At 39.8% G+C, this 13,863-nt stretch overlaps 1 protein-coding gene across 1 annotated transcript in view; it reads right to left on the bottom strand.

Moving 5' to 3' along the window:
• Nucleotides 1-13,863, bottom strand: part of LOC139953846 (uncharacterized) — a 45,903-nt gene that overhangs the window by 11,523 nt on the left and 20,517 nt on the right. Inside the window, exons 11-18 of the mRNA XM_071953424.1 lie at nt 12,619-13,128; nt 11,954-12,159; nt 6,398-7,430; nt 5,100-5,243; nt 3,772-4,087; nt 3,278-3,637; nt 1,699-2,735; nt 421-526 (exon numbers count right to left, since the gene is read on the bottom strand). Of these exons, the coding sequence (XP_071809525.1) occupies nt 421-526; nt 1,699-2,735; nt 3,278-3,637; nt 3,772-4,087; nt 5,100-5,243; nt 6,398-7,430; nt 11,954-12,159; nt 12,619-13,128 (3,712 nt within the window). The remainder of the gene's footprint in view (nt 1-420; nt 527-1,698; nt 2,736-3,277; nt 3,638-3,771; nt 4,088-5,099; nt 5,244-6,397; nt 7,431-11,953; nt 12,160-12,618; nt 13,129-13,863) is intronic.

Genomic DNA, 13,863 nt, shown 5'->3' with positions numbered 1-13,863 from the left:
CGAGCTTGTCTTGCTATCTATTCTACTACTGCTGAGTAAATTTATTCAGAGTTTAGGATCTTTCTGCTTTGAAACAGTGAGTTACGGTGAGTTTGAAAAGAACTGGGTCCGATTTTACGGCCGCTTACTGCGCAAGTGGAAAAGAGGCACTTACATCGAAGCACCAAACACTGCGCTTAGCTTAAATGCATTTCACAGGTTAGCAAAGACTTTTTGTTTACAGAACATTCTCCTTTTCAATGTGCGAGTCATATATCCTCACTTGGGTCATTTAAACCTAATGGATTTGCAGTGAATGCAGTTAATCTGCTGCAGTCAGCAGCACTACATGTTTGTTCATGATCCAACTAAAAGATTAGGGATAACAGGTGTGAGTCGTAAAGATAAAAAGGATGTGTTAATCTGGCCATGATTTCTTACCTCTGAATGTGAATGAGATTGAGAGGTTTCCCTTTCAGTGAGTTCTTTTTGACTACATCAATTAGTCTGGTGTCCTTGGTCTCGCACAAACTCCCTTCCTCACACACTAAAAAGACATCACAGAAATACATGTAATCAATCAGAACACAGGATGGTTACAAATTACTCAAAATAATGATTAGCATAAAAACATATTTCTTCCCTATTAGGACACCATTAATAACATACATATACACCATACTTGGGTTTGTGTTGGTTTATTGTGGCACTGCAGCTGCCTGTCTAAAACCAGGCGCCCTCTGAAGTTTGTTTTTGTTTTGTTTTTTTAAAGTAGCTGTGAACACTTTGCCGAACCAACGTGAAGTGAGCTTGTTAACGCCACACCCTTAACACAATGCCTCGCATTCCATAGTGCGCCCTCAGCCTTAATGCGTGCCCATGCACCGTGAAGAAAACCAATATGTTCTAATTCACACATGGTTGTTCAACCGAACATATTTGAATTTGGTAAAGAGCAATGGAGAGCTGTTGATAGTATAACACATTGTGAGAAAAGGCTCCCTATATGAAGTAACATAGTTTTTGAGAAAGAGGTCATTTCTCACTCAAATATTAAAAGATTTCAGGCCTGAAGGTTTTTTAGGCATCTGAAAGCACACAAATTTGTGCATCACAAGTGTTTTTTCTTTCATTATTCTCTTGCAAATTCGAAATCAACAATTGAGTCAAAATTTTCACAGAATTGTTACTTTATGCATATGTTGGGATAAACCAAGTGAGAATATCGGTCTTTGACAATTATAAATGTACCAAAGGTGTCCAGTGCCTTTAAAGTGAAGGTATACGTTTGGTAATAACTCTTAATAAAACTTATACAATACAAACTTATGGTTAGGCCAACAGATGCTTTCAAATAGGTAAAAAGAATTTTGGGAAACATTTCACTTTGAAATAATGTTGTTATGTCAAAAGTTATCAGTTTGCTACGGCCCAAATATTGAATCTGAGAAGTGTTACAGCAGCAACGATTCTCAGATTGTGTAGTCCATGGATTATTCTACATGGAATGTTTGCCCCTACATGGACATTTTTGCTCTGGATTTGCTAAAAAAATTGACCATCCTTTGAAATAGAATTGTCACGTGTTAGTTATATTGTATATATATGCAGATTTGTATTTGGTTAAAACAACGGAAAACTTTAAGAGACATTACATGTACATGCATTTGCAGATTTATATTGTATGGTCAATATCATACGAACAAATCATGAACTTACGTTCCATGCACTCCAAAATGGCTGCCATAGTTTGATGTCTGCAGTCTTCTCTTGATTCTAATATCTTCCGAAGTCTCTCCACATCCAGCAAAAAGAACAGAGATTTCACAAAGTTTGAAGTTTTCTTAGCGGAGTCCGCTTCTGATATCTGAGACTGTGGGATGCTTGAATCAAAAGCATCATGGTGCCCTGGTGTACATGTGAACTCCTCTGCTTGACATGTTGCGACACTTTCAATTCTATCCTGAGGATCACTAACCATTAATGGCGACTCTAAGCCTTTTTGAATAGTGTTCATGTTAGGGTCTACTATCGGTGGACTTGATTGGTCAGTTTCAGGTGAAGAAGACTCTCCGTCGTTATCAGACAGCCTGTCCGATTGGCTGACTGAGATTGTTTTGGCGATGTTCTTGTCACCAAATACTCCCATCTCAAAACACAGCATGGCTAGTTCTGTCACATCATCTAGAATTGGTGTTGGAAGCCCGAATGGATCTGTCAGGTTAACACTACTCCTGGGATAATTCCTGTGAAGGCAATCTTCACTGCTTTCAGTCATTGACTCTGTGATACAGAAGGTCTTCAGGTGGTTGACAACTTCCTCTTTGATGCCTTCCTTGTCAATCTCTACACTAGACACCTTTCTCCTGCTATCTTCTTCAATATTATCAGTATTTCCTTCACAATTCCTTCCTTGTAATAACTCATCAGAATCGCTTGGACTATCCTCACTACCTAACACCTCTATCCTTTGATTTTTCTCAGCTTCTTCCTTAGTACTTTCTTGATGTGAAACATCGGCACATATCAAATCTTGTGCTGGAGCGACAACAGTTTCGGCAAAGTCTTCTTTTTCTGTCAGTTCGCCATGTTGGGAGTTCCTCTGTTTGTCATCCATTACTTCTACACTATGAGACTGCTTCCGGGGAGGGTGGCTCTTCGTAGCTAATGCAGACTGGAGTTCCTGTAACCACCTCTCTAGAACTTCAGAAGCTCCTTTAACACTCAGAGCCAGAGAAGGATCTTTGAGCTTATGTCTGACAAAGGAAGATTAAGTAAAAAGTAGACACATGAATATGCTAAAACCATCACTAGAAGCCTTTTCTTCCTTAAAACTCAATGAATAGGAAGCTAACTGGGTAAATTTTAACTGATTTTGGGGTTGAACAGAGAATAAATTTGACAAAAAGGAAAACGTAACAAAACAGCTCAGAAAACGCAGAGGTAAGAGCTATTTATACACATACTCAAACCATCCCTGGGGTGGGTTTCACTCAGAGTTGAGACTAGTCTGATCTCAAAGTTAGGACAAGTTATTTGCCTAGCTTGGGACTAGCCTTAAGACTAGTCCTAAGTTAATACTATCTTTGTGAAATCGACCCCAGGTTACCTAATACAACTGTCTGAAAGAATTGAAAAGTTAATGTTCTTGACTTCCACGTTGCTGCTGCTAATTGTTTATTGATATCATAACTAAGGACTAGCCTTAAGTTTTTAATAACTCCTAGGCTAGGACTACCCACAGGTGTGAAATCAACCCTGGTCACTCAAGTCTGAAAGAATTGAAAAGTTGACGTACTTGGCTTTCCACGTTGCTGCTGCTAATTTTCTGCCGATACCATCATCACCTGGCAACTCTTGGCAATATTCAGCAAGCGCCTTCCCTTCATCAAAAGGTAGCATAGTAACAGCTGTGGCGGGTACCTGGGACGTATGATTTAGTCTAGCTGGCTCGGAGAGCTGTCGATGTGGACGATGCACTGTTGATACTTCATCTAGCCCAGGAGTCGACTTGGAATGGGACGTTTGAGACAAAATGAATGGCCGATGGGATGTTTCCGTTGCTGTAGAGACGGGGAGTTCCACTTGCGCGACACCTGCCTCTGGATCACTCATTTGCTTCAAGAATGTCTTCGTTTTCACCAACTTTGACGATAAGCTACAATTTTGGAAAAAGGACGGGATAAAAACGTAACCAAAATGTAGTATGCCATGTATATATTATTATTAGGATTCCTTTTTTGCAAAGTTGCCAGACACCTCTGCGATTTGATTAATACTTTTTTTACACACCTCACTTTCATAGCAGTAAAAGACGGCGCCAGAAGCTGTGCAGCTACTTTGGGTCCAGTCAGGGCGAACATCATAGGAGAAGCCGCCCAGAAATTCTCTTCATTACTTTCATATTCTCTCGATCCGGCCCAGCCCTCTTGCGTCAAACTCACAGATCTAGAATAGCCAGGTTCCCTGGGGGTTGGGAATGGCTCTGTGCGGCTAGTAGGTGAGGAGACAGGGGATACGACTGCTGGTGGTAGAGAGGACAAACTGGCGGAGCGCTTGGTCGGGGTGCTCGTAGCAGGACCTCTGGTTGGCTTGACAGCAGGAGCATCTGAAATTTGGTATAGATTTGATAGAAAAAGAAACAGGTTTAGCAGTTTTCATGATTTCTTGAAATCTTTTTCGTAAAAGAGATTGTCTAACATCACAAGGCTGAACAAACACTTCAATGTGAGGCCTACACTGGACTGTTTTGGGCTATTGTACCAAAATAGCGGTCACCAAATATATTTCCCTTTTACTGTCACATGACGTTCTTCAAGAATGTTTTTAGTCCACACTTGACATCACTCGCTTGAATATTCACAGAGCAAACAAGGTATTAGGTCAAAAAGGCTTTCAGTGTAGCTGGGCCAATGATTTGGAACAATCTTCCTACTGTCATTGGGGAATTTGTTACTTCAACTGTTCAACTATATTTCCTTAAAGCCATTATACACTTTCGGTACAGAAAAAAAAAAAAAGTTCACAGATTTACAAATAATTTACAGGGTATACAGAAGGTAATGGTGAAAGACTTATCTTGAAATATTATTCCATGAAATGCTTTACTTTTTGAGAAAATGGAATTATTTTAAACACAATGTCATGACACGGCGAAACGTGGGGAAACAAGAGTGGGTTTTCCCGCTATTTTCTCCCGACTTCGATGACCGATTGAGCCTAAATTTTCACAAATTTGTTATTTTATATATAAGTTGTGGAACACGAAGTGTGGGCCTTGGACAACACTGTTTACCGAAAGTGTCCAATGGCTTTAAGTTATAAAGAGTATAAAAAAGGATGAGCTGTTGCAAACTGCTTACCAACCAAAAGGACCCAAATGCAAAAAAATATTTAATGGCCTGACGTTTCGATCCCTCTAGGTCAAAACGTCAGGCCTTTAAACCCTAGTGGAGTCTTTCGAGAAAAACGTCAGGCCATTAACTATTTTTAGCCAATTCTAAAGACTCACCCTTTTCATGAATAATTGCCTCCATGTGTGATATCCTGGTCGGATAGCGCATTACACATTTTAATTGTGAAGTTATTTTATGCAGTGTTTTACAGTCCTGTTTTCTTACCAAGATCAATGATTCTGCTTTTCCTGGATCTCCTTTTCTCTTTCGCTGCGGATTGTTTTCTCTCCTTATTCTCATCTTTAAATGAGGTCAAAGGTCGCCTGACTGGAGCAAAATCTTCTTCTTGAATCTCTACACTTTCAATCACTGAAATTACAAAAACCAATCCAGATCTTTTAGTTCTGTCTCAAAATTTGAAATCCAGTTAAAGGCAGTGGACACTATTGGTAATTGTCAAAGACGAACCTTCACAGTTGGTGTATCTCAACATATGCATAAACAAAAACACCCTTGTCACATGAAGTTGTGTGCGTTTAGATGGTTGATTTCGAGACCTCAAGTTCTAAATCTGAGGTCTCGCAATTTTCGTGGAAAATTACTTCTTTCTCGAAAACTATTGCACTTCAGAGGGAGCCGTTTCTCACAATGTCTTATACCATCAACCTCTCCCCATTACACGTCGTCACAAAAGGTTTTATGCTAATAATTATTTTGAGTAATTACCAAAAGTGTCCATTGCCTTTAACTTAAAAAGGTGACTAAAAAGTTGCTTGTTTGGCATACAATTTCATGTGGAGTACGTGGAGACCACTGACATGCAGTGATTGGTCCGGCACACTCTCACCACGCATGGAATATGGGGTAGGCAGTTTGTACACAACTCCAAGTTCTTTCCAGAACCAAAACACCCAAAATGAATTTTGAGGAAATTTACTTTATAGTTGAGATTTCTTAACAATACTATTAATGGATCTTTAGAGTGCCTTGCTTAATTAACAGTAAGAACAATGAGTAAAAAGAACAATGCAAAAAATTAGTTAAAATATTTATGGGAAATGGGTGAATTTAAAGACACTGGACACTATTGGTAATTGTCAAAGACAAGTTTTCTCACTTGAAGCACCTCAACATATGCATAAAATAACAAACCTGTGAAAATTTGAGTTCAATCAGTCATTGAAGTTGCGATATAATAATGAATAAAAGAAAACACCCTTGTCACACGAAGTTGTGTGCTTTCAGATGCTTGATTTCGAGACCTCAAGTTCTAAATCTGTGGAAAATTACTTCTTTCTCGAAAACTATGTCACTTCAGAGGGAGCCGTTTCTCACAATGTTTTATACTACATGTATCAACCTCTCCCCATTACTCATAATCAAGAAATGTTTTATGATAATAATTATTTTGAGTAATTACCAATAGTGTCCACTGCCTTAAAGGCAACAAATTGTTTTTGTAACAAACACACTGTTAGACACCAACAGCCAAAAAAACACTAAGGAGCATTAATTTTGTATACCTGGCTCTTGGAAAATGGTCATCTGACCCTCAGCTGCATGGTGGTTCTTCATATCCAGTGGTAGTGTGTTCAATGGTAGATAAGCCGGTCTTGGGTTTCTCTCATCATCACCTGGGCATGTGCCCGTTTGAGAATCCCCTTGACTTGACTGAGAATCAGAAGGCTGCTGTTCTTGAACGGGTCCCATGTCAGTACCAGATTGCGGATTGGGCAAAGATTCCTTACCTGGGCATGTACCCATTTGAAAATCCCCCTGACTTGACTGAGAATCGGAGACTTGCTGTTCTGGAATGGGTTCCTTGTCAGAACCAGATTGCGGAGTAGGCAAAGATTCCTCAGCTGGGCATGTACCCATTTGAGAATCCCCCTGACTTGACTGAAAATCGGAGACTTGCTGTTCTGGAATGGGTTCCTTGTCAGAACCAGGTTGCGGACTAGGCAAAGATTCTTCACCTGGGCATGTGCCCATTTGAGAATCCCCTTGAGTTGACTGAGATTCAGAAGGTTGCTGTTCTGGAACGAGTTCCTTGTCAGAACCAAATTGCGGAAATCTGCCCATTTGAGAATCCTCCTGATTTGACTGAGAATCGGAAGGTTGCCGTTCTGGAACGGGTCCCATTTCCAGTTGGTCTGTTTGCTGGAAGGTGTCACAACTTCTGTTGCTGTCAAATTCCTGTGATACAATGCTTAAATCACTGCTGTTCCTTCTAAAAGAAGTTCTTGCCTCTGCTGATAAAGCATCAGGCACAAGCTCATCCTCATGGCTGTTTGATAATCTCAGAGTTTGCGACTTGTTCAAATCGTCTTCAGAAAGTCTTGTTTCAGGTATGGATGACTGGAATGCTGTATTTTGATTGGTCGAGACCTCTTGGTTACCATGTTTTATTTGTCCAATTGCAGACTCATGGTTCTGGATTCCCTCTTGCTCATCTGTTTGAAGGTCTTGATCCTTGACTTCTTCAGTGGTGGTTGATGGCGTATCATTCAAAGATTCTGCAATACTGGTGTCCAACTCGCCCTCCTTAACCAATGCCTACAATGTAAACAATGATATCAACATTATACTTGTTGCCTGTGATATTTTCACAGGACTCGGGAAAGTACTGACCACGTGCTAACACACATCGGTGTATGGGTACAAAAAGAAAATTAACATTATACTTTTTCATTGTATGATTTTCCAAAATCCACGAAGTAACCAAAATCACTGAATTCTACTCATTGGTTTCTGTTTGAAGCACCCAAATTTTTTCTTTCTCTTCCAAGTCAATATCATATTCACGAACAGTGAATTTGGCTGTAAGACACAGCCACCAATTGGGCCCCTGGCAGAAACAGTCTGCTCAGACTTACCTCCATCGAACCGAAATACAATGAAATACAATCAGTGGAAGCTTCTTTATGCCACCTTATCCTCTTCTCTCCCAACAATTAATAAACAAAGGCTTGATAACCGGGATTACCATTACGGAGATAAGCTCCAAGTTTGGCCACAAAAACTCAGAAATTATACATCCTTTTCAGTAAGTGAGTGTGTTTTCATTGAACTTAATGGATCAGCAGCTAGTTTGCCTTGGACATTCAGCAGCACTACTGGTATGTGCACGATCCAAAAGTCTACTGTTTAGAGAAGAAATGACTTGGAGATAACAGGTGTGAGTTGTAAGTTGAAAAGGATGCGTTATTTTAGCCTCTTTCTTTAAGGGAGCATTCCCATAATGACACAGTTACCCCTGCACAAATTGTTTTGCTGACCTGTGAAATACGCTTACCCTTTTAAACAACCTGGGCCGAATTTCATAGAGCTGCTTATAAAAGCATAAAAAGTAGCTATAAAAACAACAAAATTAAGCTTAAGAATAAACAGAATTAGGTCACCAGCCAAACTATCATTCCTTGTGTACAATCTGTGACTGGTATCTTGCTCATTTCTGCTTAGCAGACATGTTAAGCAATATTCTTAACAAAATTAAGCTTACCAGAACAAGGTTACCAGCCAAACTATCATTCCTTGTGTACAATCTGTGACTGGTATCCTGCTCATTTCTGCTTAGCAGACATGTTAAGCAATATTCTTAACAAAATTAAGCATACCAGAACAAGGTTACCAGCCAAACTATCATTACTTGTGCACAATCTGTGACTGGTATCCTGCTCATTCCTGCTTAGCAGACATGTTAAGCAATATTCTTAACAAAATTAAGCTTACCAGAACAAGGTTACCAGCCAAACTATCATTCCTTGTGTACAATCTGTGACTGGTATCCTGCTCATTTCGTCTAAGCAGACAATTGGTAAGCAATAATTCTCTTCTTAAGCAGGGCTATGAAAATGGCCCCATGAGACTATCGTAAGGAGGTCTTTACTGTGTATATGCACAAGCAAGATTCTAAACACATGCAAGGTATGCAAGCCATGCAATAAGCTTCAATCATGAGTTTGCTTCATAACACTACCAATGGTTATTTGCTATTGCAACATTTCTTCCAACATTTTCATATTGCAACATAGCTTACATGTCTTAAAGGCACCGGTCACTACTGGTAATTACTCAAAATAATTATTAGCATACATGTAAAAACTTACTTGGTAACGAGCAATGGAGAGCTGTTGATCATTGTGAGAACACTGGTCTTTGACAATTAAAGGCACTGTACACTATTGGTAATTGTCAAAGACCAGGGCCCAATTTCATGGCTCTGCTTACCGCCGAATTCTGTGCTTACGATCGCGATTCCCCGCTTACATGCAAGCACCGAATTTCTGTGCTAGCCTTGTAAGCGTAGAATGCCTAGTAACGTGAAGTACGCACGCGCAGAAGCCCAAATTCGCCGCTAACCCGTGAAATACGCTTGACGTAAGCACAGAATTCCCTGCTCCCGTAAGCGCCGATTCTGTGCTTGCCGTAAGCAGAGCCATGAAATTGGGCCCAGCCTTCACAGTTGGTGTATCCCAACTTAGCATAAAATAACAAACCTGTGAAAATTTGGGTTCAATTGGTCATCGAAGTTGCAAGAGAATACACCCTTTTTGCACAATTTTATGTGCTACATATGTGGTAGCCCTGGCAGCCTTACACTTTCGTATTGTACTACAGTGACGTCCTGGACATCAGGGTACATTTCTGGGGCGGAAAATTTTCACAGCTTCATAACTCAAATCTTACCTGCAAGAAAGCACAAATTTCAACAGATTCACATTCCATGGCAGCATATGTTTTTCTGCGGTGGGTTTTGATCGTCATATATTCTTCACAAATCCGTAATTTTCATGAAATAATGCAGCTCCCAACGTTAATGAATTCCCATTTTTGTTTGTACTCTCACAGTCTGCCGTGTGTACGCAAGACGCACGACGCGCAAATTTTGAATCGTGTTGTTAACGCTGTGCAGTCAAGATACGGTGAGCAAGAATTCATGCGTCTAAGCTTGCATTATGCGTCTTGCACGCGAATGTATATGCACGACAACAGACAACACTGTGAGAAAACGATCGAAACGGGAATTTGTTAACGTTGGAAGCTGCATTATTTCACAAAAATGACGGATTTTTGAGGAAAATATGAGGATCAAAACCCACCGCAGAAAAATGTATGCCGCCATGGAATGTGAATCTGTTGAAATTAGTTGCTTGTTGCAAGTACAATTTAAGTTATGAAGCTGTGAAATTTTTCCGCCCCAGAAACGGGCCTCAATAGTTAGAACTCTGTTCCTGTGTACAGAGAAAGAGTCCTACATGTATATAGGGCTACATATGTGGTACAGTTTTTGTGCTTTCATTTTTTTTGAGTAATTATCAATAGTGTCCAGTGCCTTTATAAAGTGCACCAATTTCTTCCTGGATTTAGTCCGAGTAAGGAAAATTGAGCATTCACATGAACAAGCAAGGCAATGCAACACACCATTCAATTCTATCCATTGCAATTTATGGCTCAATAATGAACAATATACCTACGTTCATATGGTTGTGATCTGTGGCTGGCTGTTATAAAAAAACAAGGTACATGTACACAAACATTGTTACAACTTTGTAGAGACTTTGCAACAGCGAAAATCACAAGACTCTTTGGCATCCATTTTGTGTTGCAATTTTTAATAGTGAGCAAACAGAATGAGAAAAGTTAAAATAGTAGGTAGACTTCCGGCGGCTCACATGTACTGCAAAGCTGCTAGGATTTAACAAAAAAGTCATATCAATTTTTAACATTGAAGGGAGTCCTGCTTGTGCGTGGAGAATTTGACAGAGTGCATAGGAGCCACTAGGCGCAGGAATTACTGCAAAATATCATTTTTGAGCAGATGTCTTACCAACTAGACCACCCAGATTGCCCGAGGCCTGAGCTAGAGGCAGTTCGAAACCTATATTTTAGCAGCTGGTATCACAACTAAGCTTGGGCGATATCACGATATTGTCAAATATCGCGATACTAATTTGGAAACGATTTCGATATCAGATCGATTTGGTTTTAATTGAGATATCGATTAAGTATTGCAATATCACGATGTATTTCCTAGCTGAGACATCTTGCACCCCATAGGTTTGGAGTAAAACCAGAAGAATAGGTCATTAGAATACCTCTCTTATGCTATGACTGTCTCTTCTACAACTTTCACTGGGAGTTTGAAGACTGATGATGTCAAATTTAATTAATCGTGATTATATTGAATATCGCTATTTATTGTCGGCGATATATCGTGAATAAAATAAATCGATATCGCCCAAGCTTAATCACAACGATATAATAGATAAATTTATTTGAGACCTCACATTTCAGTACAATGCAGCTAAGTTGTGTAAGTGTCCCACAGGAGTTGAGAAAGTTTAAAGGCAGTGGACACTATTGGTAATTGTCAAAGACTAGCCTTCACAGTTGGTGTATCTCAACATACTGTATGCATAAAATAACAAACCTGTGAAAATTTGAGCTCAATCGGTCATCGAACTTGCGAGATAATAATGAAAGAAAAAAACACCCTTGTCACACGAAGTTGTGTGCGTTTAGATGGTTGATTTCGAGACCTCAAGTTCTACATCTGAGGTCTCAAAATCAAATTCGTGGAAAATTACTTCTTTCTCAGAAACTATGGCACTTCAGAGGGAGCTGTTTCTCACAATGTTTTATACCATCAACCTCTCTCCATTACTTGTCACCAAGAAAGGTTTTATGCTAACAATTATTTTCAGTAATTACCAAAAGTGTCCACTGCCTTTAACGAATGGTCTAAGACCGCCTGATGAAGGATTAATAAAAAAGCACCTTGATCTAAAGCTAAGGTTCCAGCCACGCTGGTTGGCGCCATTTTTTGGAGTCAAGTTTTTACTCAAAAAAATGGCCGACCGTGTTAGTTTGCAAAGTAAAAGGAAAACCGTACAATTTTGAGGCATATTTGTGTGGATCATTATATTCTACTTTTCAAACATCTTTCTAACCATATGCATTTTAGAAAAATTGGTTACAAATGCTTTTCAAAGACCAACTAGACTGATCCAAGGCAACGTGTCGCTTTAAGAGCTTTCATATGGTACCTAAATCATAAGTGTAGCATTATGGTTTACCTCTGCAATTTCACCAAGAATGGAGTCTTGTCGAGAGCGTGTAAGCCGTCCTTGTCCAAAGTCCCAACTGATACCAGCCGGTCCGGTTGGTGAATCTGCCACACCATCCAACTCCTCCTCAATCCCAACTCCAGTTTCCAGCGCCACATCATGATTGTCACTTATTCCTGAACTTGTAGTCGCGGCCCTGGAGCAACTATCTGCATCTTTAATAAGGGAATAAAAGAGCAGGCAATGAGGTCTTCAACAATCATTCATAAATACCTCAGACAGTTTCGCTCTTTCTATTGGTGGAGAGCGCGTCACGTGGGTGTGTATAAACCTTTGTTTATGACCAGTAAAAAGTTTTGAAACATAGCATGACACGCGAGCTTGTACCCGTTCTTATAAGACAGTTTCTTCATTCCTATTGGTCGAGAGCAACGGCTGAAACAGTTGTGCCACATATTTTACTTTATGACCAAAAAGTAATTATTCGGGTATTTAAGGTAGTTATGAATGGGAATCAAAGTGTGTTGAATCGGTTTTCAACTAGTGGTTCAAACCCGCCGAGGCCTGGTTCTGATAATTTACCTCGACTTCGTCTCAGTAAAATTATGAAGAACCAGGCCTCGTTGGGATTAAACCACTGGTTGAAAACCTCTTGACCACACATTGAAACATACCTTCATCTTGCTCTTTTTTATGATCTGAATTCCCGTCAAACTTCAACGTCTCACCATCCATCTGAGTTTCCCGATCGACAAGAATCGGCAGATCGTCCGTAGAATCCTCACTGCAGGTTCGGTTCCTAACCAGGTAAATCCCAGACTCTAAACGCACCCCTTCGCAGGAATCCAAGCTACTCCGACGGCTACTCCCAGGAGTCGACAACCCATCGTCCTCCATTTTGCCAAGTATATCCTCCAACTGACCAATCAGAGTGTAGTCTGCGTTCCCGTCCATAAGCTGATAGTTGACTTCCCTTATCAAGGTTTGTGGAACGTACCGACGAGCGTTCCCTTTTTGAATCCTCTCCGCGAAGTGGACGGCGGTTTGCGCGCACTGCTCCCATAGGCTGAGAGCAAACAGCTTAGATATGCAGCGCTCAGCGCTAAGTAGTGTATAACAGCTGACTTCATTGTTGGAATGCAGGCAGTAGATGCGAGATTTGTAAACACAAGCCCATACGATATCTGTTATCAACAAGAAAATTTAACAATAAAAATAACTTGACGCCATCGGTCGGTTTTGAACATTCGGTCTGTAATCTTAGAAACCCATCTGTTTAAAGGGTTTGGGTTCTTAGTACGACACAAAACACAAATATCAACAGATTCTTTGCACGGTTTAAAGAAAATAATGGTAGAAAGCTTATTTTTAAAATATAACCTGCTAAGTTGCTGCAGATTTAAAGAATTTAGTAAAACGATTTCACAAAAAAATAATTTTCATCTTAGCGGGACGAAAAAATATTTTTTCCCCTGAAAACATTGCTCTATGATTTTAACATTTTTTTCAGAAACAACAAATGAAGCTGAAACTTCTACAAGCAAATTTTGTTACATCCATTCTCCATTCATAGGGAGAAGGGATTCATGTCATGACCAAAAACTTGATCTACAAAAGGTATCAAAACCCTGTAAAGGATCTGGACACTATTGGTAATTACTCAAAATAATTGTTTAGCGTAAAAACTCACTTGGTAACAAGCAATGGAGAGCTGTTGATAGTATAAAACATTGTGAGAAACTGCTCCCTCTGAAGTAACATAGTTTTTGAGAAAGAAGTAATTTCTCACTTAAATATTTGAATTGAATTTGAGACCTCAGCTGAAGTCTTAAATTCAATCCATCTGAAAGCACACAATTTGTACAAAAACGGTGTTTTTTATTCCATCATTATTCTCACGCAACTTCAACTACCAATTG

The sequence above is a fragment of the Asterias amurensis genome, chromosome 22 (assembly GCF_032118995.1).
Source record: "Asterias amurensis chromosome 22, ASM3211899v1".
NCBI classification, from domain to species: Eukaryota; Metazoa; Echinodermata; class Asteroidea; order Forcipulatida; family Asteriidae; genus Asterias; species Asterias amurensis.
Note: the sequence above shows the minus strand (reverse complement) of the source record. Positions and strands in the feature narration are given on the sequence as shown.